Source organism: Rhea pennata, chromosome Z (genome assembly GCF_028389875.1).
Source record: "Rhea pennata isolate bPtePen1 chromosome Z, bPtePen1.pri, whole genome shotgun sequence".
NCBI lineage: Eukaryota > Metazoa > Chordata > Aves > Rheiformes > Rheidae > Rhea > Rhea pennata.
The window spans coordinates 59,918,567-59,946,145 of NC_084702.1; the positions used below are offsets into that span (position 1 = coordinate 59,918,567).

Below are 27,579 nucleotides of genomic sequence, written 5' to 3' on the forward strand. Positions count from 1 at the left end.
AAAGTCACCTGTTAGGTGTTATAGTGTGTTACTCTCTGTGTGTTTTGCAGCACCATGGTAAACTAGAATATGTATTTGCCCTCATTGTATGGTTTCCTTTGCCTCCTTTAAGAATCAGGTACTATATGGACTGAAAGTCCATCAGCCAGCTGTCCGTTCAGATGAGTGGCAGTGGCCCTCAGTTGGTATGATCTGCTGCTCATCCATATCCTGGAGATGCCCAGGACTTCCCTGGTCAACTCAAGAGGAACCCACATTGTTTGCTGCTGTGAATACATAGAATTGATTATTTTCTGGCAACATCAAGCTCACATCTAAGCTGCAGCTGGAGTCACAGAGTAGATGCTTTCTGGCCTCTGGGGCCCAGTCCAGCTAATGTCATTCAAAACACAAGCAAGAGGAGATGGTAGTGGTCCTCCCATCATCTTATTCCCAAGAACCCAGGATTCTTTTAACTGCTAGAAAATAGTTTGAGGTTTCTAGCTGTGCTGGTAGAAGTAGATACCTGAACTATGCTGAAAACAGGTTAAGCAACCATCCTTGCCCTGTAATTTGCAGTCATGAAAAGGGTTAGGAGGCTGCATGCTCAATGTGCCAGCTTTTATGAATCATTTTTTGAGGATCTTTGAACTCCCTTTGTTATGTAGGAATCCCAGATTAGCAGGGTGCTTGAGTCTGCCCTTATGTTCCACAATTATTGTAAACTGCCAGTATGGGCAGCTACTGGAGGGGCAGTCCTGCCTTCCACTGTGTCCCTGGCAAAAGCCTCCCACCTGCCTAAGCACTAGTAGTTGCCTCTACTAGGCAACAAATTCATTATGAAAAACGAAAGCTTTTCAGTCAGTTAATTCCTCAGGAGCACATTTACTTCCAACAAAGACAAAAACCTTCCTCCATGAACAGGATCCAGGGTTCCTGAGAAGGTGGTTCAGCACTGTGCCAGCTCGTGCCGTAGGTAAAGGAGGTTAATAGTTCAGGAAACACAGTATCCTCATGGTCTTCTTCAAGGTCACTCTTTAAAGTCAAGAGTCAATAAGGCTCTGTGATCAGGCATGACTTGTCTCTGTATAGGTAAAATAAATCATTTCTTGGTTAATGGGATAAAGTTAGTCTGCAAAGATCAGATCTTCCTAAAATTTAATTTCTACACATCAACTCTACTTTTTCCGTACAGTATTTTTTAAATAATTATGTTATATTTATTTTAATATAAATAGAACAAAAGTAATTCATAATAAAATGAACTCTAATCAATACTGTTGAACTCCAGTATTGAATTATGGATCAAACAGTAGAGTTTTTATCCTTCATAAACAATGATGATTGAACTGGAACTGACGTCTTTATTAATTAGGGAGACAATGATCCAACATAATTTATTTTTGATCTCTAGTGTAGTAGGAAAGCTCTGACATAACAAAAGAGGAAGTCCTCAGTTTCTATGAATCTTAGAACTGAGGTGAAGGATTCAAGTATCTTAACTTTATTTTGGAAAATAATGATAAACTGGTTTAATTTGGTCAAATATCTAGTGTTGACACCTGTAAAAGTTTAGCTAGGGAAATGAGAAGATGTTTTTCTTAACTTGTTGTTATTCCAAAATAATTTCTCTCTTATTTTGTCTTTTTTGAAGTGCTAAAATGTAAATATGTAAGCTGCAAAAATGGCTATTGCAATAAAAATCTTCTGAGCATAATTCCCCTTAGGCTGCTCATTGAATAAAGTTCCTTTTAATTTAAAAGTCATTTTATAGTATTTCCAGAGTGGGGAGGGGAGGAACAAATAAAAAAGCTTGAATGTATCCATTAAAAACATCAAATAAAGAAACTAGTAAGTGAAAAAATAAAGTAGAAACCTTAAAAAAAGGTTGCAAAGATTGTACTGAATCAACTGTACTTGTTTGAACAATCGTTCAAATATTGTTTAATGTCTGAAAGAAATGCTTAAGACCCAGAATATTACTGGAATCTAGTATGTATTGTCAGCAAATGCTTTTAGCCAGTTTTGTGAATGTTAAATAAATAGATGGAATAATCTTAATTAGTACTAGGAAAAGCCTGATTTAACTAAGAAGCTGCTCAGTGCTGGTCAGCAATTTTAGAACTGTATAGCGGATGTTATTAGAATGATTTCTTCTACAAACTTTAGTGAGGAAAAAATACTTTTGGGGTGATATTTTTAATTCAATTACAAATATCAGGCTACAGCTTTTTAAAAAGCATTTAGCCAGATTCTGGATTCTCAGGACTGCATTGCACCACACAGGTGATTCTTAACCAGCTACAAAATATTTCCTTACAAAGACCAGCTCCTAGTGCACCGGCTCTGTCTATTGCTCTCTCTCGTCTCTGACACAGGAGATGTGCTGATAAAAACCTGTGTGCAGCAGGAACATTGCTTTGTTCTCCGCAGCATGATTAGAGTTGACTAAGTAGATTTCACAGAGTTTCTCAGGAATCGAGTCCGTGCTCAGCAGCTTAAGTATCAAGAAAATACGCAAATGGTTAACAGATAATATTGCAGATCTTCCCTTATCACAGCTGCATTGGTACAGAAGGGACAAGCAGAAGATACAACTTAAAGTGAAGTTTATTCCAGAATCTCAAAATTCTCATAAGTTTATATAAGCTTGTGAAAACTTACATTTGAACACATATGCTTGAAAATCTCTCCCCCCCCCCATAGAAGAATAATATTGAAGTGAAACTCATCTAAAACTCACCTTAAATCTCTAGACTTTCATAAAGACTGACCTGTCATAAGGGTAGCAGGGCATCACGAGTAACAGCTTCACTTCAGTGATGCCATTTTGATATACATAACATGTATTCATTTGGGGGGAAAAAAGATCACCTCCTGTTGTGTTACTTCTGAGACTGTGGGGTGGGTTATGCTGAGTTATGCTATAATTTTAAGTACTATTGTAAGCGCTTGGCAGAGAAAGGCATATAAATACTTACATGTCTACTTTGTGTCTGGTTTTAATAAAAATGATGAACATGAAAGTAGTGATAAGGTAAATGAATGGGATGAGAATAGGACAGTGGAAATTGCAGACAACTCATCATTGTCTGGGATGATAGGGGCAACTGGAATAGCTGAGGCAATGGAAAATGTGGTTAATAATATGGGAATGTAATGGACTGACTTGCTAATATTCTGAGATGGTGGTTATTCCTCCATCATTCAGGTTATTCCTCTGGGTTATGGGGCCCACATTATATAGTGGGTTCTTACAAAATAAAGAGAGCAATGAAGAGGGAGCAGAAACCCCACTGGACTCAGTGCAGAGCCATCAGAGGCCGGACTGAGTCAGCAGCATGGGAACCTGGCTGTGCTGCTCTCAAGACGTGCTGAAGCCAGGAAGCAGCACAGCACAGAGCTAGCAAATCTCGCCAGGCCTGACCTCCAGTATATGGCCCTGTGGGCAAGAGCTAATCGGCTCTGAGCTGAACAAGAAGGTGAGCTCTGGAGAAGGTGGTACAGAAAGAGCCGAGTAGTTTAGCAGGAGTGAGCTCACTTTTGCTTCTGCTTAGTGCCAGTTGTGATTCAAAGTAAAGGCCAAGGATGTGGAAAGAGCTGTGTAAGTTAGAGGATAGTGGTACACAATCAGCTAGGGAGTTATAATAGATTTTGAAAGATTTCTGATCAGGAAAAAAGTTTTTATACAGCCCCCTGAAAATTGACAAATAAACCTTAAATGTCTTAAGATAGAAATTGATAAATTTAGGGAAAGGATAATGAGATAGCACTCCGTGGTGATTCAAAAGTTGGAAATTTAGGCTTGTTTATTGTGCTGTATGTATTCTGAATTTGTACTGTATTAATTCCAAGGACACTAAATGCAGGTTTGAAGAGGGATTTTCTCCCTCCTTGATACATAAATTGAATGTCCTCTAGAGCTTCAGGAACTGGCCACAGCTAGAAACAGCGCACAGGGAATGATTCTGCTGCTGGTTTTGGAAGCCACTCAGGTTTCTGGCTGGCTCATCTTGCTCACAAAGTCAGGACTAAACAGATTGCCAAACTTGGAATCATTTTGCTCCAGATTTGTCTGGCTGAGAGGTATAGGACTACAACAACAGCAATGCCCTTAAACTTTCCTGCTCCCTTCGTATTGTTTTTGGCCTATTGTACGACAAAGCTTAAAGTTGCTGCAGAGTATTGTAATACATTTTGTGGTTTATGAAATGTGAGATACGTGAAGCAGGTCGTCTGAAGTGGACCTCTCATAGCGAAATATGTGTGCTTACATGGAGGGGAGAGGGTTCAATGGCAGAGTCGGCTCAGCCGTGAAATTCCTATTCTCTTTTCTGTATTTTACAGTTATAGCTGTTCTTCAAAAGGTTTTTGAACAGAGTGGAGTGATGCTAATTTCTGTTGGCTCTATTTCTGAGATACCTAATGGGAAAATTCAAGAAGGCTGTAGTTGGTAGGTTGTCTCCTGGCAATCTTCTCTTCCACCTGTTTGGAAGCTCTTCCACAGAAAACTGCACATACTGGATTAGTTTCAGTGAACTGAAAACATTAATTTCCTTAGCTCCGTAGCAAAGCTCATTCGTGTTGAAACCATTAATGGAATATATTTTCTTTTTTAACACAAGCGCTGTATTTTATCCTGCTGAATGTCGAAAAATAAAACTCCTTTTCAACCCAAAGTATAGTTTGCAACCACATGAACAAAACACTGCCATCAAATTGCAACATTTCAGTTTCACTCTGGGAAACAGATAATACAGCCATAATCTGAGAGCAGCCGTTCCCATTTCTGAAGTGTGTAGAACGAAATTGTGAAAGAAAGCATCTTCTTCCATGATTGTTAATGCTTTTTCATTTTGTACTTACTGAAGATCCTCGTTTGCTGCAGCTATGTCGTAACTGAATAACATTATCTAATATTTTAATTGATTTTTTTTTTAAGTTGTGCGGTGTTAGGATTTCATTTGCTCTCAAGTCAGCTTGGATTTTATGAGACGATGGATTTTCTTTAAGGATTTCCCTAGTTGCCTCACCTAGGTTATCTAAACACATTAGCACCTCATTTAGCTGTTTAAAAGTTTAAACAGCATTTTGCTGTGTAAATGCTTAGTAGGATTAGAGACGCTATCACATCAAAAGAGTTTTCTTTTCGTCTACATCTTCCACCTCTTACTCCCTCCCCTTCCTTCATGGTTGCCAAACTTGCCTCTCAGTGTAATTCAGAGTGAAATGACTGTGGTGGCTGGGAAAAAAAAATCCAAAAAGCAGAGCCGATGTAAAAGATTTCAAGCGAGAAAAGGGCCCCACTGGTTGTTCTTGGCAAAAAGCGCCTGGGGTTGACTTCGCTTGGCCAGGTCAGTGCAAAACACCTCTGACACCAGTTTCTGCAAGAGCTTTCGTGGGCTTCCAGCGCCTTGCGCGGCTGCGGCGCGGCTTCCTGCCACCCAGCCGGGCGCTGTCTTCGTGGCATCAAACCGGCTCGAAACAAGCAGAAGGACAAATTTTCGTTTCACTGAAGGAAAGGGGGGCTTTGAACAGCCAGTTGCTCAGAAGCCAGGCGTGGCTCTGCGGTGCAGGAGACGTAACGGAGGAAAGAGCAGGCGTTGGTAGCGAGGGCGCGGAGGACGCTTCCGTGTCGGTCACTGCCGCGTTCTGGTTTGAATCTCCCCTGCGCGGCCCCCACTGCAGAGCGCGCACGTCTGAGGGCTCATCCAGCCCATCTCCGTGCCTCGACCATTTAAAACAGCAGAGGTTGCAAGCCTGGAGGCGGACGAGTGTGGTCAGGTCTTCTCGTGAAGAGGAACTGACCGAAATCTACCCAGCTTTTGGGAAGTTAGGAGCTCAGCCGTATTTTTCAGCGCTGACAGAAAAGATGAAGAAACGCGACTGTGTGCGCAAAGCCTGGCTCTGGGGTCCTCATCGCCAGTTTGATTAAGATAGAGTCTGGCAAAATCTTGCAGTTAAGCACTTACTTATTTGGCTTTCTGCGTTTTCTGACTTTGCATGGCACAAGTGCGAACTAGAGTGAAAGATGCTCTAACGTCATTAAAAATACTGAGCTGCAAGATGATGGAAACCTTGCCGCATAACTTTCTGTCGTAGGGCTTGCTTTCAGCTTCCACGGGCAGCTAAAGTTAAGGCTGGCAACCACAGCACTTTCCCCCCTTTTTCTTTACGTGACAGAGGATGCTTCCCAGGTTTACGATTGTTCGGGCTGTTTGCTGGGTATTAACTGATTGACTTAGGATGTGTCAGTCTGACGCTCTTTATTCAAGATTGTTCCCAGAGATATTTCTCTCATTTCGCTCTCTTACAGACTCAGCCTGCCCCCCTCCTCTGGGGGAGGATTTTTTCCCCCCTTTTTTCGGTTTTGCTCTTCCTCCGAGGACAGCGATTTCAGCAGTGTGCTGCACCGCAGTTTCCGGCCCGGGCGCCCCGCAGCGCCGTGTCTCCGCGGGGAGCGCGGAGCCCTGCGGCTGGACGCTGGGGTGGGAATGATCTCGAGTGGGGCTCCCACGGGGGGGAGGGAGGGGAAACGGCGGCGGGGGAGCTCTGCCCGGCGTGCTGGGTCGCGCCGCGGCTCCCCCCGCGCCGCCGCCAGGGGGCGATGCGCGCCCCGGCGCGGAGCGTCGCCCTCGCTCCGCGCCTGCCGCCGGCCCGCGCAGCGCCCACCCCCCCCCCCGAGCCCCCCCCGCCCCCCGGGGAGCCCCTCCGCGGCCGGCCCCGCGCGTGGCCGGCGCCGCCCCCTCGGGGGAGCCCCGGCCGCGGCGGCCGGGCGGAGCGGCGGCCGGGGGCGGCGGGGGCTCCGCGCCCTCCCCGCCGGGCAGGGGCGGCGGGGGCGCCTCCGGCCCGCCAGCGGCGACCCCGCGACACCCCCCCGCGGAAGGGCGGGGGGAAGGGGAGGGGAGGCAGGAGGGAGGGGAAGAGGGAGGCGGCGAGGGAGAGCGCAGAGGCAGCGCAGGAAGGAGCGGAGCGGAGCGGAGCGCGGCGCGGGGAGCCGGGCCGGGCCGGGGCCGGAGGCAGGCAGGCAGGCAGGCAGGCCCCCGCCGCCCCCCGGGGCTGCGCGCCGGGCCGCGGCAGCCGCGATGGGCGGGCGCGGGGCGGCTCCGGCAGCCGCCGTCCTCCGCGCCTCGGCCGCCTCCCGCCGCGCTATATAGGGGCGGGAGGGGCGGCGGGGGGGGGGGCCCAGCGTGGCCAAAGCGCACGGGGCGGCGATGCCTCCTGCCAGGGGAGCCCACAAGTGACCGGCGCCTCTGCCCATGTCCGTCTCCTGAAGCGGCCCCCCCGCCCGGCATGGATGTGTCCAGCAACACTACCTCCCCAGAGCGCTCCCCCGAGGGGGCCGGCGGCCCCGGCCTGGCCGAGGTGACCCTGGGCTACCAGCTGCTCACCTCGCTGCTCCTGGGCACGCTCATCCTGTGCGCCGTGAGCGGCAACGCCTGCGTGATCGCGGCCATCGCCCTGGAGCGCTCCCTGCAAAACGTGGCCAACTATCTCATCGGCTCGCTGGCCGTCACCGACCTCATGGTGTCCGTGCTGGTGCTGCCCATGGCGGCCCTCTACCAGGTGCTGAACAAGTGGACGCTGGGGCAGGTCACCTGCGACATCTTCATCTCCCTGGACGTGCTGTGCTGCACCTCCTCCATCCTGCACCTGTGCGCCATCGCCCTGGACAGGTACTGGGCCATCACGGACCCCATCGACTATGTCAACAAGCGGACCCCGCGGCGGGCCGCCGTGCTCATCAGCCTCACCTGGCTCATCGGCTTCTTGATATCCATCCCGCCCATGCTGGGCTGGAGGACGCCCGAGGACCGCTCGGACCCCGACGCCTGCACCATCAGCAAGGACCATGGGTACACCATCTACTCCACCTTCGGCGCCTTCTACATCCCGCTGCTCCTCATGCTGGTGCTCTACGGCCGCATCTTCAGGGCGGCCCGCTTCAGGATCCGCAAGACCGTCAAGAAAGCGGAGAAGAAGCAAACCTCCGACACTTGCCTCCCCCTCTCGCCGGCCGCCCTGCAGCGGAAAAGCAACGGGGAGCCCGGCAGGGGCTGGCGGCGGACTGCGGAGCCCAAGCCCGCCGCCTGTGTCAACGGCGCGGTGCGGCGGGGCGAGGACGGGGCTGCGCTGGAGATCATCGAGGTGCGGCCCTGCAACAGCTCCTGCAAGACTCACCTGCCGCTGCCCAGCGAGGCGGGCGGCTCCCCGCCGGTGCCCGCCTTCGAGCGGCGCAACGAGAAGAACACGGAGGCCAAGCGGAGGATGGCTCTGTCCCGGGAGAGGAAGACTGTCAAGACCCTAGGCATCATTATGGGCACCTTCATCCTCTGCTGGCTGCCCTTCTTCATCGTGGCGCTGGTCCTGCCCTTCTGTGACAGTAAGTGCTACATGCCCGAGTGGCTGGGGGCAGTCATCAACTGGCTGGGTTACTCCAACTCCCTCCTCAACCCCATCATCTATGCCTATTTCAACAAAGACTTCCAAAGTGCTTTTAAGAAAATTATCAAGTGCAAATTTTGCAGGCGGTGAACCCGCCGCTCCGGGCCGGGCCGGGCCGGGGGGGGCTCCTGCCACTCGCTCCATCCTCCTACCCTCCCCGCTGAAGTGTGTGGCCTCCGGGTCGGCCCCCGCTCCGGCGGGGGGGCGCCGGGCACCCAGCCGCCTCCCGGCGAGCCCCGAGCGGCTTCGCCCGCCGGCCCGGCCCGGCCCGAGGCGGGGACCGGCGGGGACCAGGGCACCCTCGCCTCGCCGGGGCCGCTCCCGGGCGCCGGCGCTGCCGCCTCCCTCCCTTCCGTCATTCTAGGTAGACTTGGGGTTTGCAGATCTTTGCTTGTGGTCGCTGTAAACCACGTTGTCTGCCCGAGTAGCATCGGTAAAAATAAACCACCCTATGCAGAAAACCGCCGTGTCGGTTTTTCTTCTCGGATTTAAAAGAAGACGGCGGGGAGCTCCGAGCCCGAACCGGGTCCGGCCGAGTAAGTACGAAGCCTGAGGCGACTCCCGGAGTGGAGGAGGGGGCTCTGGGCTCGGCGCCGCCCGGGCTCTGAAGCTGGCAAGTGGATTTACTCTGGGGAGAAGCGACCGTGTTCTGCAGCCTCGCAAGGTACTTCCAGCAACGCTGCCGGCTGCGTAACGCGCGTGGTGTTCGGACCTCCCCGTACATCGGGCTTCCCCCTTTGCATCGTGGGGAAGGGGACGGGGATAAACCCGAAGTAATTCCCGCACGCGTAATTACAAGCAGTTGGCTTGCTGTGAAGCCTTTGCCCGAGGGTTTCCCACTCGGGAAACGCTTGGCGTCGTGTGGCCGCCTCTGAGTTGACCGCACACGCCGCGGTGCAGAGAGTTTAGGCAGCCTGCAAAGTAGCGACGCATTTTTTTAATAAAAAATAATAATAATAAAAGACGCTCCAAAGTTTCTCCGGAGACGTTGCGGAGGCAGCCAGCTGCGGCACAGCTTGCTCGGAGCCCGCCCCCCAGCAATGAACCACAACATCGCCATGTGCGCGCAGCGGGGAGGGGCGAGCGCGGCGGCGGCGGCCCCGGGAGGGAGGGGGGGTCGCTCGGCGGCCAGGGCTGGGGCCGGGGGGGCTTCCAGCGCAGCGGCGAGCGCCACGCAGCGCCGGCCCTAGCCGGGCCCGTCCCGTCCCCACAAAATCCCGGGGCGCTCCCCTCTCCCCGCCTCGCTCCGGCCGCGGAGGGGGGGGGGGCACGGCGGCGGGGCTGACGGCAGCCTGCCCCCCGCCTGCCCCCTTCGCTCCGTGCCTCCGGCGGGGCAGGGCACGGCGGCGCCGCGGGCCCGAATGCTTGACCAAATACACACATATCTATTTTTTTCCTGTTTAGTTTGTGTAATCTGTATTACCTATAGGTAAAAAGGGAATGTTAAACCTGTGCGTCACGTGAATGTAAGTGTCCGGTCATTTCTGAACTTAAACCGCTTACATTAAACGACAATTGAGCTCTTAACAGCCTCAGATACATAGCTGATTTTCTGAAAATCTGATTTGACCTCATTTTCGCAATTAAAGTGATCTTTGATCTTATCTTCTCTTTGATCACTCCCAAGCACATGCGTCCTAGATGTTTTTTGAGCGTCAAAGTGCCAGAAAAGTGAGTCTGCAATGATTTAGGTGCAGAAACAACTTCCTGGCAGTTGAGTCCCTTGCGACCGCGAGGCGTGAGGCAGAGCCGCAGGCCGGCGGCGCGCAGCGGGCGCGGCGGGAGCGCGGCGCAGCGGGGCTGGTCCCCTCGCCGCCTCCGCCGGCTCCCGGGGCCCCGGCGGGCGCGTTCCTGCGCGCTTCCCCTTCCCTGCGAGCTGCCGGGCAGCGCTCCCCGGTGTGAGAGGGTGAGCGCAGGCCCCCGCGAGCTCCCTGCCTGCGCCCCGCGCCGCCGGGAGCCGGCCAAGGAGCCGCGCCTGCACGGAGCCCCACGGGCCGGTGCGGCCTGGGGGCGCAGTCCCTGTGCCGCCCTTCCCCTCTCACACCCCTCTGCTGCCTCCGCGGGCTCCGCTTCAGAGAGCGGGTCCCGAGCCGGGAGAAGCGAGGGAGGCTGCTCCGCCTGCCAGCACACCTGGTTAATCTGACGTTTTCCTCCCACGGTTGCAGAACTACTTTATTTTCCGAGCGGCCCTCGGAGCGACAGCCTCCCGGAGAGGTCTCCGACGGGAAATCCGCTCGCTAAACTGCTGGTGCCCGATGTGAGGGGCTCCGGGGGCAGCGCCCCGTCCGTGCGCGCAGAGCCCGGCCCGCGGGGCCGCTCTGCCGCCGGCGCTGGGCCAGGCCGCGGCCCCCGGCTGGGGAGGGAGGGGGAAACTTGGGGGCTCGGGAAGGTCCCTGTGGCTTGGGGGGGCCGGTGAGAGCCGCTCTGCCGCCGTCCAGCTGGGCGCCTTTCTCCAAGCGCAGACGCTCCCTCCATGCTCGAGGGGACGCACCGGAGCGGCGCCGCGCCCCCGCTCCCGCGGCCGGGACGGAGGGCGGCGCGGAGCCCCGCCGCCCTCCCCGCCTCTCCTCGGCCGGGAAACGAAGCGAGGCCGGTCGTGAGCCAGCGGGCGACAGCGGCTCGGTCGGTCAGTGAGCTGAACCGACCCGCGAGGGGGACGCGGATCTGGCGTGGAGAGACACGCGGCGCCGTCGGGGCGGCTCGGCCCCGGCTCCGCGCGGGGCTCCGGCGGGAGCAGCGCTCCGGGGCCGCCGCCGCTGCTGCCGGGCGCCGGGCCGGGCTCTCGCTCCCGGCTGCAGAGCCCGGAGCCGGGGAGAGCGGAGGGGGCAGGCGTGCCCGCCGGCGAAAGGCACCCGAGAGGCAGCGAACAGCCGGCGAGGGGCGCCGGGGGCAAGCGGCGGCTGGGGGGGGGGGGGGGGGGGCGCCGGGGCCGGCGGCGGGCTCGGCCCGGTTCCGCTCGGCCCCCCGCAGCCCGCAGCTGCGTCTCCCGCGGCCCCGAGCGCCGCCGCGCCGCGGCAGTGAAACCTGCCCTGGCGTCGGGGGGGGGGGGGGGCACGTTTCTCCCCAGAGTTTTGCATTTCTCGTTCGCTCTGTTTTCCCTTACCTTTTTCTCCCCCCCCCACCCCAGTTTAGATTCTGTAATGCGGGGAAGAAACAATCGGCTTTCAAAGATGGGGCATTTTGTTTCTGTGCTGTAGTTTTCGCATTCCTAATTTGATTTCCACCAAGATTAAACAAAAAACAAACAAACAGAGGATTTAGTGCTTTTAAAAGAAGGAATCAGTTCTATATCAAATCAATATTTGTGGCTCATTGCAGTATTGGATTTGCTCCACTAACGAGCATCCTCCTCACATTTTAGAAAGCTTCATTTCAGTTTTAAAAGGCCTATGGAAGCTCAAGCAATGAATAAAGAAAAATCCAACTGGCAAGTAAAAGCTTTTATGCCTCAAACAGAATGCAGAAAATTGAGTTTTAACAACTTGAGTCAATTGTTAATCCCAAGGACAGGTATAGATAGAGATGCTTTAACATTTTTCTGCCCTTAAAAATGTTTCTTTAGACTGCAGTAAAACCAGAAGAAGGTCTCATAACTTAGAATTTCATATGCTCTGTGGCTCCAGTCCAGGCTGAATTAGGGTATGAACATACATCTGACAGGATGTATTGGCAGAGCTATCCCAGCACACTTACACTGGCCAACTCTTCTGGTGGGGACAGAGGAGAGGAAGGGGGTAGGAGGAAGGGAAGGACACGTGCTGGTATAATCTTTATTAGTGCAAAGAGTAAAATAGGCTTTATGACTGTAATTTCACCTGTTTAAATAAAAGTCTTCCTCTGGAAACATTTACCCCCTGCCCCATTTTTTCCTGGCATTCCTATCCTGATAAAAAACATTCTATAGATCTGGTAAAAACAACAGCAAAAACAACCCCCCAGGCCAGTTTCCCAGCCTCCCTCCCCACGTCCTCTTAGTTAAAAATCTACTCTTTAGAATCTGCACTTTCAAATGTCTTTTTTCTAAGCATTGCTCAGGGCAACATTGTGAATCTTACATTAAAACACATAACCAAAAAATTCACCCTTCAGAGAGAAGAAACCAAAATGATGCTAGGAATGAATTTCTGTTTCTTGGATGCTCAGGGAAGCATTTTAAAGAATTTGGGAGGCTATTACCTCTTCAAATATGGCTGAAGGAAATGAAGAAAAATGCCTATTGTGAAGCACTGGATCAGTCCTAGTGGGGCTCTGCAAAATCTAAAAGCTGTCAGACCCATCATACTTTCACAGCAAAATTGTTGTGCTGGGATGGAAGTTTTAATCTGAATGTGAGGGAAACAGCACAAGCACAAGATACTGTCCCAAAGGATCCACTTATCCTGAAATGATGTTGCCATCAACAGTTAAAACTGTATCCTAAATGTGGGGAAAGAGAAGGGCAAGGAAGCTGCTTGTCTCAAGCATCGTCTTAGAGGAGTTTCTGATTGTAACTAATGCTGTTTACCTACAGGCATCAGTAATGCTCAAGAGCTGTCCGTTAGGTATATATTTTTATGTAGTTTTGAAGAATCTCCCAAGTCACGGCCAGAAACAGGAGGAGGGAGAGATGATACAGACAATAAACACGCTGTGAAACAAGGTTTATTTCAGCCAGCAGGTCACAGCTACTCTCTGAACTGTGTGCAGGCAGCGCTGCTCAGCGCTGGTTTGCTGGATCCAAAATGGTCCTGTTGGGCTTCCACCTCCCCCTTAGCACACCATGGGCTCTTTTCCTTATCATATGTGTCATTTGCTTATCCTATACGCCATGTAAGCCTGGTAAAAATATGCTTACCATATCTTGTGATTAGACATGTTTTTTTCCCTGCTGTGCCCTTCGCAAATGGTTATGAAATCCAACAAACTTCATGGCTTGTAATTCTCTTAACTTTGGTAGGATCGCAGCTCAGGACAGGTCGTGTGTAGCCTGCCGTGAGCTTCACCTTGCCCTGCTGCCTGCGGCTGAGCTCATTTTCTCCCTGAGCAGCCGGTGGGACGGCCGGCCACAAAGCGGCACAAGGCCGTACATAGCATGGCCTTGCTTGTTTCCAATACAAAAAACTTCTGTGCACGGTACTTTCCATAGCTGGAATGAGGTCAAAACCATTTGACTTACTGGAGTGGCTTCTTGACTTGAGAAGTGGGTGACAGAGGATTTGTTATTATTTTTGTACCTCTCAATTCACACCAAAGCAAAATGTTGAGGCTCTCAGAAGACTGGCAACTCAAGCTTTACAAACATTTACATGTGGCTACAAATCCTGGCCTTGCAGATGTCTGTGCCAAGGCACTTTGGCAGGCTGTCAACATTGTCCTGCAGAATGTAAATGAGGGATGGGAAACAGATGGATTATAAAATGCTTTAAAAATTACTAAACCTGAACAAAATTTGGTAAGAGTGAAAAAAAGAGAAAAAGGCACATGATCACCCAGATGGTACTCCCAAGTGTCTCAAAACTACTGAAAATAGTGAGGGTCTTAAAAAGGAAAACACATTCCCTCAAGCAAACAAACAAAATGAGAAGGCACAAGAATCCTGTAATGGAAATGTGGACAACATAAGCAGAGTCAATATCTGCTCCCTCTGTAATAAAATCTTGTCTTATTGTTTGTGCTAAGCAGTAGTTGAAGCATATTTTGCTATTAGACAGAGTCGATATAATCTTTATAAATAGACTTTCACATTCTTAGAGCTATTTACACCCACTCTGTTGATCTGTAACGTACACACAGAAGAGATGAAGATGATGTAAGCTAAAGGTGTTATCTGTGCCCTAATTTAGCTTGTACCTTATTCCCCCTCTTTGGCATTCATGCCGTGGTTTGGGGGGGTTTAAGTAGGTGGAAGTGAGTTTGTACATATTGGACTTGAAGTAATATCATACAGTGTGTTATACCATTTTGGACATTTTGTCAGTAGGGAATGTGGTCCACAATCTAATTTTAAACTGAAATCTGAAGTCACCTTTCAGCTTTGTAGGAATGAGCTAGATTATACTATGATCAAGCAGCTCAGAAGCAAAATGTCATTTTTCAATTTGATATTTAAGTAGCTGGCTATGATTTAAAACTACTCAGGGACAAAAAAAGAAGTATTTTGGATATCTGTCTGCTTGAAATGCTGTGGTCCAAGCATAGGTCTTTTGAATTGAAGTGGGTTATGAAATGTTTGGAAAGTTATTAAATTTGACATAAAAACGTTGTGTCTTTGAAGTCAAGACTTTGGAAGAATGCTGCCAGGTGACGTTGGATTTGAAGGCAGACACCCAGTCTGTCAGATGCAGTGCTTGGACTGCACTTGGAAGTGTGCGGACTCAGTTTCAGCCTCTTATCCAGACACCAGTCTCAGCCAGGGATTGTACAAAATTTATGTCTTGTGCAGAAGAAATGCCAGGCTGGATGTTGCCTTCAGGTTGGTGGCCCTTTGGTCTCCATCTGTTTATTTTACAGTAAGCCTCAGGATGGGGGCTGAGCCAAAAATGGTCTCATCTGGTTGAATTTCTGTAGAAAACTGCCTCCATCTCTATGCTCTGCTGTTATTCTACCCAGTCCTAAGAGCTACACGAGCTTTGCTCAAGCCGAGCATGTGGCTTTCCCTTCTCCTTTTGAATTCCCATCCCTGCCAGCCTTGCAGCGGACGGCTCCTGCGTTAGCGGCACACACCTGCCCCAGGGACGTGGCAGAGTCTTGTCTTCCCACGCTGGGACAGCCTGGGCTTGCTGGGGTGCCTGGTGTCCTGGCCAGGGAGACCTGCAAACAGCTGGTGGTATCCATGGATGGCGTTCCTGCTTTCAGGACCGCTCATGCAAAAGCAGAGTGCTTACCGCTTTGGGACTGGGTTTAGCTGTCTGAGAGTGTGTAATATTCAGTCTGGTTCTCTCTAACCCTTTAATAGGGGAAATTCTCTCTAAAAAATCAGCAGAACCCATTTAACTGTAAGACATGCACAAATTGCCCATTTTGATAAGTACTGTATTTAGGATATGAAGCTGTTTTCTCTAGTATCATGTTATCACGTTATCTACATCTGTGGTGTCACCACTATGATCCTGTGGTTAGATGGCGAGGGACTTGGTGGTAGAGTGGGAACCGCCGGGTCAAAGCTGCCCTCGGTTGGACTGGGTTGCTGTTTTAACCATCTTGTGTACAGAGGAATAAACACCCAGATAGCAAACGGAAAAGCAGGAAACTGGACGAAGGCTCCCTTGAAGAGTGCTGCTGTCTTCAGAAGAATTGCAGAAGGCACAAATTTGGTTTGTTTTGCTTTGAGCCAGCTGATAACACTACCCGTTTTGTTATTGTAGAGCACGCAAGCATTTAAACAAAACACTGTGCAGGTGAAAGAGGCAACTTCCCACACTGTACTTCAGCTGCATTCACCTGCTGTGAAAATCTGTGGGATAGTTGCCTGAAACAGCTTTTTTCAATAGCCTATAAAATTTATTTCCCCCTCTTTCCTGTGGGCAAGCTAGCAGATTGCTCAAAATTGCTGGGTAAGTGTTCTCTAATTTTTCAAAATCACTATGGTGAAATTATTGTGAGTCTGTCTATGAGGCCCCACAAAACATTTTTAAAAATCAGATTTGTGCAAATTTGTGATTTTAAAGATCAGATTTGTGTGGATCAGTGCAAGCCCTGCCTGGCTTTAGCAGGGGAAATGGGGGGTAACAAGCACTTGCTGTCTCTCCATCAGCCCCTTCTAGAGCTGCTGCTTTATTAGCAGAGCCAGGCAAAATGATGTTTCCCTATAAAATTTAAGTAAATGTTTAAGGATTGTATAGAGGATGTTTCTGAAGATGTCATAACATTTTTATAGCATCATAACAGAATATGCACCTAATCTGATCTGTCATAATAGGTCACTTTAATAATATGATTTGTTTTAAATTATTAAAGACAGGTAACATCTTGTCTCTTCTGGATTTAATCACCTGCTTTATGAGCCACTCAGTGTAGAAAAATGTTTCAAGCAATAAAATGCAGCTGCGTTCAGTGACTTAAAAACAGTTTCTGTCATCTTGCACATTGTTAATATTGACCTCAGGAAATTATGTAAGAATGACAGTGTAAAAATCTGTAGCCATGTTCAGAGTTTAAATAATTCACAGATGTTATAGAATTTTACAATTGCTCATAACAAACTTCATATATTTTATACAAAAGTGGCATTTTGACTAAGCTGTTCCCCACCATATCAAATTGGTGTCCAAACACAAGTATTTCCGAGGCAGCAGTGCCGCTTGTGGTATAGTTTAGCACTTCCAGCTGTGACTCTGCACCGTGCTGCAAGCGCACCGGGTCTCACCACTCGCCTTGGCTGCGATGCCACGTCAGGCACAGGCGGCGCGTGAGGGGCCTGCTTACAGAGTCATATTCAATCTACTGCTGCCCTGCAAAACTACTAGAGTGCTGAAGTAATAACTTGTTATATATAACGTGTTATAATAACTGGGTAATAACTTGTTAAGGGGGAAAAATCTTAACAGTGGATTATGGGATAGTTAAAAATGCACCTGCATTGCAACAGAGAACACTGATAGCTTTATAATACATAATATTCCTTTTATTGTTTCACTCAAATACGGAAAGACCTACACATGACTTGCCTCTCTAGTTGGAAAATACAAATTAAACATTTCAATTTTCAGTAGTTGTATTTTATTTAAAAAGAAAAAAAAGCAGGATAGTGATATATTCCATGGAAAGGGAGGCAATCCTATTTCATTCTAAGGACCTCCTTCAGATTTTGGTAAATAAAAAAATGAAAAGTAATGATGTTCAACTTATTTGTTCAACTTATTCATCAGTGACCTGGATGAGGGGACAGAGTGCCTCCTCAGCAAGTTTGCTGATGGTAACAAGCTGGGAGGAGTGGCTGACACACCTGGGGGCTGTGCTGCCATTCAGAGAGACCTGGACAGGCTGGAGAGCTGGGCAGAGAGGAACCTCAAGAGGTTCAACAAGGGCAAGTGCAGGGTCCTGCACCTAGGGAGGAATAACCCCATAGCACCAGTACAAGCTGGGGGCCGACCTTCTGGAGAGCAGCTCTGCAGAGAAGGACCTGGGAGTGCTGGTGAATGACAAGTTGATCAAAAGCCAGCAATCTGCCCTTGTGGCCCCAAGATGGCCAATGGTATTCTGGAGTGCATTAGGAAGAGTGTTGCCAGCAGGTGGAGGGAGGTGATCCTGCCCCTCTGCTCAGCCCTGGTGAGGCTACATCTGGAGCACTGTGTCCAGTTATGGTCTCCCCAGTACAAGAGAGACATGGAGCTACTGGAGAGAGTCCAGCGTAGGGCTACAAAGATGATTAGAGGACCAGAGCATCTACCCTGTGAGGAACAGCTGTGAGAGCTGGGCCTCTTCAGCCTGGAGAAGAGAAGACTAAGGGGGGGGGGGTTCTTATCAATGTCTGCAAATGCCTTAAGGAAGGGATGGGGCTGGACTCTTTCAGTGGTGGCCAGCAACAGGACAAGAAGCAAGGGGCCGAAACTGAAGCACAGGAGGTTCCGCCTGAGTATGAGGAAATTTACCCTTTCCTGTGAGAGTGAGAGAGCACTGGCACAGGTTGCCCAGAGAGGTTGTGGAGTCTTCTTCTCTGGAGATATTCAAAGCCCACCAGGACATGATCCTGTGCAATGTGCTCTAGATGATCCTGCTTGAGCAGGGGTTTGGACTAGATGATCTCCAGAGGTCCCTTCCAACCTCAACCACCCTCTGGTTCTGTGATGTGATTTCACTCATAACTCAGTGAACTGACTGCTATGTTTCAACAAGTAAGGGTGATTATGGTTAGAGCTCACCTTGCATGAAAAATTTCCAGTTTACTGAGCTATTGAATTTCTCCTTTCCTTTTGTTGGTCGATTTTAGGATATATTGTATACAGAGGGTTAGTAGCAGTAGCAATAACAGTAATAATGTAGTAATACTCTTATGCAAACAGAAGCTGTGAATACTGCATATGTATTACAACCTCTGTTTTTGCCATGTGAAATAATGTAATATACAGTAGATCATGATAGACAGCAAAGTAATTCATATATATATCTTCAGTAGAGGACTTTACAACCAGAATAAAGTTTTTTTTTTCTTTTGTGGGTCTGTAAACTTGTAAATGCTTGTAAAGTTTATCATTTCAATCTTCAGTCACTGTGTAGTCTAGTCAGTATTCTTGTTACAGCCATCGTTGTATTGCAAAGTAGCCCATTAAATTTACAGTCCTAAAGCTAGCTATTGTGATTATTATTCTGGCAGACCACTGGTTTTGGCATCACTGCTTATGGACAGTAGTTATTGTAATGAAAATTTGACAGCAAGATTATGGAGTGGATCCATACCAAATGCTGCCTGTTATAAACTTGACTGTATATCTTCTTCTAGATGTAACTCCCCAGGGAAGTGTTCACAACCTGCCAGCCTGCCACAAGGATGTAACCTTTTCTTCATTGTATTACAGCCTGAAAGAGATTGTGTTAATTTAAAGAGTTTGCATATAAACCCAAACATTTAGGACTCCTCCTCTTGTACCGCACAGAGTATCGCAGTTCATCCGTACACGCGTGGGTGCCGCACCCTGGACTGGTTCTCTGCTGCTGACTCGAGGGTACTGCTGACAGCACATCTGAATGTCATTCTCCTGTGAAGTCATTTTTTAGTGAAAACCCCAACTTAAGGACTATTCAGGAAGAGAGAGAGGTGTGACAGGTGAAGCACCCTTGGCACTGAAAAAGACTACAAAGATGAGTGTTAGGGTGCATCTACTGTGTGGAAGAGCAAAGGAGAAACCAAAAAGTCTTTCCTTCCTTGCAACTTCATCCTTTTTTTTTTCCCAGAAGAAGTAGGTGAAAAAAAATCATGTCAGAGGAAGCCTGAATTTGAAATCTAAAATTAGCCCCTTTTGTTGTATATTGAGAGATGTAATTTGAAATATAAAAAAGACATGCATTTAAGTCGGTTTTGTTGAAAAAGTATCCGCATTATTAAAAATACCAGCAAGTTCTATCTGACGTATTACTACGTCACAAGCCTGGATAGTGCTTTGGGCGCCTTTCAAGGAAGGGTATTTGACCATGCTGTGGGGATGTTTAGACTCTCATGCAGAAGGCAGCCAGAAGGGGCAAAGACTTTTAGCAATTCCAATAGAAAATGAGTTTTGGCTTCAACTCATTCGAAAGCCTAAAAAAACTGATAAAAATAGTGTTATTCCTGAAGCTAAACAATATCCTTGCAATCAAAATCACAAGGCACAGCAAGCAAGTCATGTTTAATCCCTTTGATACCAATAATGGCCAGGACAGTCTGTGCTACCTTCATCTTTTCTTTCTATTTCCCTGTCAAAAAAGGAAATTGAAAGGAATCACAATTCCTCTATCTTGCTTATAAATGCATGCAAGAGCAGCAAGAAGGAATGCATGAGATTTTCAGTACTTAATCCCTGTCCCCCACCAGACTAAAGTTTAATAAAAATTGTATTGCAGCCGGATGAAATTCAAATGTTAGGCAAGCCTGCAATAGAGAGTCAAGCTCTGGAAGAAGGGATGACGAAGAGGTGCAGAGAAGTCCCCTGCCACATTCAGCACTAGCATTAGATAAAGTAATCATCAATTATTAAACGTGTCATTCACACTGGCATTCTTTTTAATCGGAGAGAAATAATGTAAAAAAAAAAAAGCCTTTTGGACAGTGTCTACCATCAGTTTTATATGGTAAGAATATAACTTTATAAAGATTCCAAAATTGACCATAATACGCATGAACTAGTGATGCCAGAGACAAAATGCTGACTGCTGAGTGCACTGGTAGATAAACAGACCTGCATATGGGAGTTTTTGGTGAGCAGTCTGAGGGGGCAAGGAAGAGCAGGACAGAATGGAAAAAAGCTCCAAATGTTTTCCCAGAGGGAAATTTTCCATCTTTACATTTTATGGCCAGTCTGAGGAGCAGAAGTTTTGAAATACTATGAGGAAGTCTGTTCTTACTCTGTTCCTAAATGTTAGGAAGGGAATTATTCAGTTTCTAATGCACTGCTTCAGGTGAGAGAATGTCACATAGTTCAGGCAGGCTCCAAATAAAGACCAAGTGCTGGGCTGTGTGTCTGCACTGAGCCGGGAGCCTCCAGCTCCCTGGGTTCCTCTCCCTGATTGCCAGTCTCATCCTGGTAATCTCAGTTTCCCCTATTTATCTTTACAATCAGGCCCCTTCCAACAAAGAGGAAACGTCACAATCTTTTTTTTTATATATATATATATGTATATATATGCATTTCAGCCTACTGTATATGGTAGTTTTTACAGATGCTCACATTTCTGTCCTTTGTGGGTGAGGTATCTTGTAGGCTGGAAAACATCCTTTAGAGACAAATGGATTGCTATCTCGAATTAGATCCAGTTAGTCTTCTCCACTTATGGCTCTTCAGATGAAGGCTTATGACTGCAATACTTGGCAGACAGGCAGTCAAACCACATTAATTCAAATGGTTCGATATCAGGTTGGCTGGGCTGCGTGGATATCTGCGCGCCAGCAGACGGGGGCTGTGTGATGAATGGGTTGCACTGCCCAGCTCTGAAGTCTTATGTTTTTGGTATGAAATTGCCGTATCTGTAAATGGTACAAGTCAGAAGCTGGATCTATAGAGAGGTGTCTGAAAAGGAAACAACCACGGGGAAAAATTTTCCTCCCAGAATGGTAGCTGGGCATAGAAGTCACTCAGTCATATTTTACTACCTTTGTGCCACTGAAGCCAAGGAACCATGGTCAAGTAGTTGCTTCACATTATTGTAAACAGAGTTACTTTCATGTCTTATAGCTGCATTTTTTAAAGATTTAAGATTATTTTTGACCCCCATGTCTCTCAGCTTTAACCCTCCATGAGACTAATCTTTAAATGATCCCATGTAAAGGAATTTTACATGGGTTTTGCAGTGCCATGTAAGCAAAAGTCATTTCCAAATTATCTAAGGGAGCTGTTAAATGGCCAGAAGACAGTATTTTCTTCTGGAATGTTTTGTCAAATCTGGACTTTGTGAGGTTATGGCATATCGAAGTTGCCCCTCTGATAACAATTCAAAGAGAGGTCAGTTAAAATGGGCCACTTTTTTGAAAGCTGGCCAGGGCACAGGACTTTCCATTTGTGTCTTATTACTTGCAGCTTTGGGGTGGAACGGTAATTTCCGGAGCAGGATGTTATGGAAATGGAGCACTTAGCATACTTGCTTTACTCATATGTTTTTATACAGAGGTTGAAGTGGAGACAGGTGTATTACTGGGCAGAATAGGTTGAGCAGTTCCTTGTGGGTGAATCTCTCAGGATTTTTAGTTCTTTTTTTCTTTTCACAGGCTATCCATGGACAAACCCGCACCATTTTCACACCCACCTCTTCGCGACGCCGTAGCATTGCCACTGCCGGTGGTAAGTTGGATTAGGCGTTTTCTCCCAAGTATTCATCTGCGCACTCCGCCTTTGAATGCTCGTGATAGTGTTGCCTATCTCCTGTCCTGCGCCTGGAGATGAAGCTGGTTGTCCCTTAGTACAGGCTTAGTAGAGGAGACTCTCTTTAAGGGAAGAAATGTTACCCAGCCAGTAGAGAGCCAACCTTACTTAGGGATGAATGTGCTCTTTCCTCAGGCACAATGCCTATTTTTGTGTGAGGAATCATCTTTTGTCAAAGGTTTGTGCAAAAGCTCCCCTGATGCAGATCTACAGAAGAGCTAATTAAGGCGAGTGTTTGGTGTAAGTGCGCGGTGGTCTGCAGTATGACTATTTGTAAAAGAATTTTGCAGAATTCAAGCGGCTTTATATTTCATATGAGTCCTTATTTATATTAAACCCTTTTGCTACATAAAACATGCTTAAAGTGAAGGTTAAATTTCTGTATTAGCAAAAATAAAGGGACAAACTATGGAGTTAGTAATTTTTAATTATTGTCTATAGGTGTACTATCTATATGATCTAATGCATTCATTCTTGTAATATTGAACAACCTGTTAATGATTTCCCTTAATCAAATGCAGATCTTTGTAGTGTTAGTACACTTGAGTAAACAAATATTTCTCTTAATTTAGTCTCTTCTTCTGTTTGCAAAGCCTTATGGGTTTCACTGTGAAAAATTAAGAGCTTTCAAGATGGGACCATGGACAACTGTTAAAGGTATGAAATTGTACAGACTTTCTCTGAATGTTCTTAATAAAGAAAATCTTATTAGCAACATATTAATAAGAAAGAGAATAAAAACCATAACCAGCTCTTACTAGTAGTTATACAAGTGTATTTTTTTGCATAATATATTTTGTGTACCTAGTATATTTGCCCAGCTAATTACTGAATCTTCTCGCATGGGTATTGCTTAAGGCTGCTTATGGCCTTTTCAGTCAGTTAAACTAAATTGTGCCATATTGAGGACAAACTAGGGCAACAAATAAATTCAGCAGCTTTGTGTTTAACAGTCTGCTCTTTAATGTATCCCTCTCATCCCAACATCAGCCCTCTGTGGCAGATGTGGCAGGATCTGAATGGGGCAAACTCCTGTGCACAGCTGGGCAAGGCTACCCTTTGTGATATCTACTGGAGCTCTACAACCTTTATTCATCAGAAGACCACCTAAGTCTTCAAAATCATCTGAGGATAGTCTAATTTTATTGAAAACGATCCACACATCATTTTTGCAATGCTCACATGAGGGTTTCCATCCTCAATCAAATAAAAGCTGGCAAATATTCAATGTTTGTTACATTTATTTTTGCCAAATCTTCTTCGTTTCCTGTATTGCAGGGAGGTTTGTGATTTTTTCATAATGTTCTGCATTTGCAACATTTCATAATTTATGGCCCACCAGTGATTCACTGCACACAGGTTGATACATTGCTGCACAGGAACAATACAGGGGACATTCAGGGTTGTTTTTTTTTTGTGGTCTTGTAAATATATTACTTTGGCTTTCAGAAATATGTGGTCATCAGAATTAATTATTAAAAAAAATAAAAGTCTCTGCTCTCTCCATAGACTTCTCAGTGCAGAATACAGAGGTATTTTGACTTGTTTTTTCCTGAACAAATTCAACTCTTTTCTGCTATAAGCATTAGCTGACAAAATGAAGCAATTTCTCTTCTGTAAAAGAAAGCATGGAACAAACAGGAAAATCAGTGGTTCTAATATAGCGGGAGAAACTCACCTAGCAGCATAGTTACTGTGCCTGATGCCAGATGAGATCATTGTTCATATGAGAACAATGAGGCTTATTTAACGATGCTGGTCTACTTTTCTTTTATTGCAAGGAGGTTATGTACAGTGTGAAAGCTCACTCACTTTGCATAATACAAATAGACTAGGATATCCTCAAGATTGCAAAGCATATAATTCTCACACTGCAAATATCTAATGACTTCACGAACACTTTAGCTTCAGACACTAGCTACGGTTGGTATAAAATTGGTGACCAGAGTGATCCATGATTGTTAAAAGAACGGCTCAGCGAAATTAATCTTTTGTGCCCCCTCCGTCCTGCAGATTTGGTTTTGGAAGAGCCTCGTGCCGTGACAGCGGCACGCGAGCTGGCTGTGCGGGACCCCGTCACTCCTGCTGGCCCCAGCAGCCTGCAGCCTCAGCTGTTAGTGGCCACGTCCATCCTTGCCTGTTGCTTAGTCTCAGTAGCATTTGTATTTTCAGAGACCTGATAGGATCAAAAAATCCCTCAAACCTTGCATCGGTTATAGTAGTTTCAAATTGGGAAGCTGGAATGTTTTTCCAGGCTTTGTGACACAGAAAATTGAAAAAGATTTCTTCTTGAGACTTTGTACTATATATATATATATATATATGTATATATACACACATATATTTGAGAGTTTACTGAAAACACAACTTATGGGAATAAAATAGTAAATTACAGTCTACACATCTGATATTTAAAAGACACAAATGTCTCATTTTAAAATATGCTCCTGTCTGAAATATTTTTACCTACCACTATTGCTGCTTGTCCCCTTTGATAGTTTTCTTTCTAAATCACAATTAGCCTCATCCTCTTATCCTTTTATTACTCCTTTTTCTCTTACCCAAATCCGTAGCAAGTCTGTTGTTTGGCTTCAGGCCAACAGACAAAATTGAGAGGAACTTTTGCAAAGCATTTAACAGATGACACAACCCTTGGCAAGAGCGGGCGTAAGTTTGCTCTCTAGCCGGGCATTCTTTACAGAGCCAAAATATTCAGCCAGTTTAATGTAGAAAAGCAGGAAGCCCCCTCACCAGCAGCCTGGGCTTCATCAGGGTACAGTTCTTAGTAAAAAGCAGTATTTGAGGCTTCTGAACAAGGTAGTCAAATTTTAGCTATGTTTTTTATATAGCTTTCTAACAGAATCCTGATTTTTTTAAGGAAAATAAAGTTAGCTTTTTTCCCCTTTTTGTGAATCTGTAAAAGTAACATCAGTTGAAAGGTCTCCCTGGTGAAACAGCTATAGTGCTACGGCAGCATGTCTTGTGTTGGTTTTCTGGCAAACCAGCTGTAAAGAGTAATTGTACCTGCAGGAGCGAGACTAGATAGAAGAAAATCTTAATTTAGGCCAGGAGGTTGCATTTGTTTATCTGTGAAAAATAGGACATGCATGTTATCAAATAACTGTATCAAATGACACCTCCAATTACAGCTGTCTTAAATATATACAAATTCTTTTATACCATTAAAGCCATTAGAAAAAGACTTTAACAGTAGACAGAACATGAATCAGGCAATAGAGGTAAATACTTAGGTCATTTTGATTTTGTTTTGAAAGACTGAACTCAAGGAAGGAGAAAGGAAATGAAGAAAAGTAGGCAATTTATATTTAGTGCAACGCTTATAAATACAAGGACAATTTATGGTTAAAAACCATTCAGTCCTAGAGGATTAAGGATGTAGTACACTAGCTTTTGAGATAAGACTAAAAAATTGAAGCAGAATGTATGACCTCATTTTCCCTTTTTAAAATAATATTCGTAGCAATCTACTGTATGTTGCAGATTTAGCATAGCCAAAACCTTTTTTTTGGCTGATGGGAAATAAAGAACCTCTGAGAAATCTCAGGGCTGAGGTGGAGCTTAGGTGTCTCCTCTCTGAACATTGGATAGGTTATCCACGAGGAAAATATTTCAGTTTAAAGGAGGGGAAAATAATAGCACATTTTTTTGTTCAAAAAATTTTTTTTTTAAAAAAAAGATCAGTAGATCGACTCACAAATGGTACCATTAAATAAGACTTTTCTGGGGGAAATGGGCTCAAGAGGAAGGAACATTTGGAAAGTTCTGTCTGTCATGACTGGTTCACTCCTCAAGTCTGTGCCTAGTTCCTAAGTCCAGGTTCATTACAAGCTATTTAAGAGAAAACGGATAGATCGTTCAAGGCGATTTAATCAAATTCAAGTGATTTGAAATCACTGACCTAAGCCATGACTGAAAATCAGTAAGTATGATCCTGTATTTCAATTATTGTCTTAAATAAATTAAACTCTTAGTGAAAATAATTCTGTTATAACATAGTAACTTCATATAAATTTATATGCTGTTTGACATTTCTTAAATATTTTTAAAGAAATGTCTATATAAGTTACCTTTTTACAATTTTTACATTTTTATTACTTTAAAATGATGAAAAGCACATTGCTTCTGTAGAATTTTACTCTTCACAAGCCACATTTGGCTGGAAATCAAAGGGCAATTAAAACGTGCAAGGGTAAAAATTGTTAATTCAGTAAATATTCCGATTGCAGTAAATGTTTTTCAACATGGACAAAAGTTTGTCAAAAATACGTTGCCTTTAACAAGAATCAACTTATTCCATAAAAGAAATAACACATGTGAATTAAATGTTCCTAGTCATCACATCCTCCAGGATTTTAGACTGGTAAATATCATTCTCTGTCCTCTCCTTCATATACTCTAGGAGGTAAATACACTGTATTTTCTTGTCTTGGTTCCTAATAATGTCCCAATTTTGATTGACCTAACTATTGAGATGGATTTTTGTAAACCAACTAAAATGAAGAAAATATTAGCTTTGAACTTGCAGAGCTATTTGCTGATGCCAGAAATTAGATTTAAGCTGTGGCTGTAGGCCATTGGCTATTAATTTCCATCAGTCCAATAGACTGAATTCTTCAAGTCTTCTTTGGTCTTGTGTTTTAAGTTGTTTTAATAAAATATAGTTAGTCTGTTAGTCTAGGTCTCATAATCAATATTTTTAGTTTAAATTATGAATAAAATGTAGAAACTGATTCTTTTTAAGCCAGTGGGGTACCATAGCCTAAGTTAATTAGAGTAAAGAGAATTAAGCCTAGACTATTTTGAGTCTTATGGAAATACTCAGTTGTTTGTCTAGAATATAACATTAAAACCCTGTAAAGAAAAAAGGCCATCCTTGCTGTATTCAAAATAAGTTGAGAAAATAATGGAAGTCTTACAATACCGTATCTGTAAGTATTGCTTGTGAGGAACCCAGAGCAACATGTTGGCGGCGTTCGCAGCCTGCCCACCTCAATGGTGGCAGATGTGTGTGTGGAAACAGAGATCACGTAGAGGCAAGAGAAGGAAGCACGGGTATGGGGAAGCTGCAAGACTTGAAGAAAGAAGCAGATATGATCAGAATATATTGAAGTTACACAAGCTAGTCTCCACATAAGAGCAAGGGAAAAGTAAGAAGACGAAAAGGGGAAAGAGCGAGAGCTCTGTAGTGCCGCTGGCTTTCGCATCTCCACAGATCTGAAGAGGCTGAGTATCCAAGGACAATATTTTTCTCAAGAAGCTGAACTTTTGGAGCTCCTAAGGTCTGTCTATCTCTGCTTGCGCCTCGCTGTGTCTTGTAGGCAGTAAGCTCTGACCATTGCCTGGATTTTGCTTGTTTATGCACAAGAGGAAGAATTTTGTTTTTAATATAAAGAAGCAATTTTGGGCCACAGCAATGGCCCAGTTGTAAGCTCTCTGTGACTGTACAAAAATCCTCCGCAGCCTATGTGGCTTCTTCCTAAGCCTTGGGCTAACACACAGAGCTACCACATTGTGGAACAGAGAGTAAATTATCATGCCTAGAAGCATTCGACGGGGTGAAGATCTCCCGAGCCCCTGCACAGGCTGCCGGGAGGGCCACGCTCCCCTA

General features: G+C 46.1%; 1 protein-coding gene and 1 long non-coding RNA gene across 2 annotated transcripts; both read left to right on the top strand.

Moving 5' to 3' along the window:
* The first annotated feature begins 7,272 nt into the window (after positions 1-7,272).
* On the top strand, positions 7,273-8,652 carry HTR1A (5-hydroxytryptamine receptor 1A). Its single transcript, XM_062599979.1, has one exon. It carries the CDS (start codon positions 7,273-7,275, stop codon positions 8,512-8,514), a length of 1,242 nt encoding a protein of 413 aa, XP_062455963.1. The 3' UTR covers positions 8,515-8,652.
* Positions 8,653-21,794: 13,142 nt separating this feature from the next.
* LOC134153232 (uncharacterized) lies at positions 21,795-23,025 on the top strand. Its single transcript, XR_009961135.1, has 3 exons — positions 21,795-21,869; positions 22,544-22,607; positions 22,941-23,025. It is a non-coding gene; the product is annotated as an uncharacterized LOC134153232 (long non-coding RNA).
* The last annotated feature ends 4,554 nt before the right edge of the window (positions 23,026-27,579 follow it).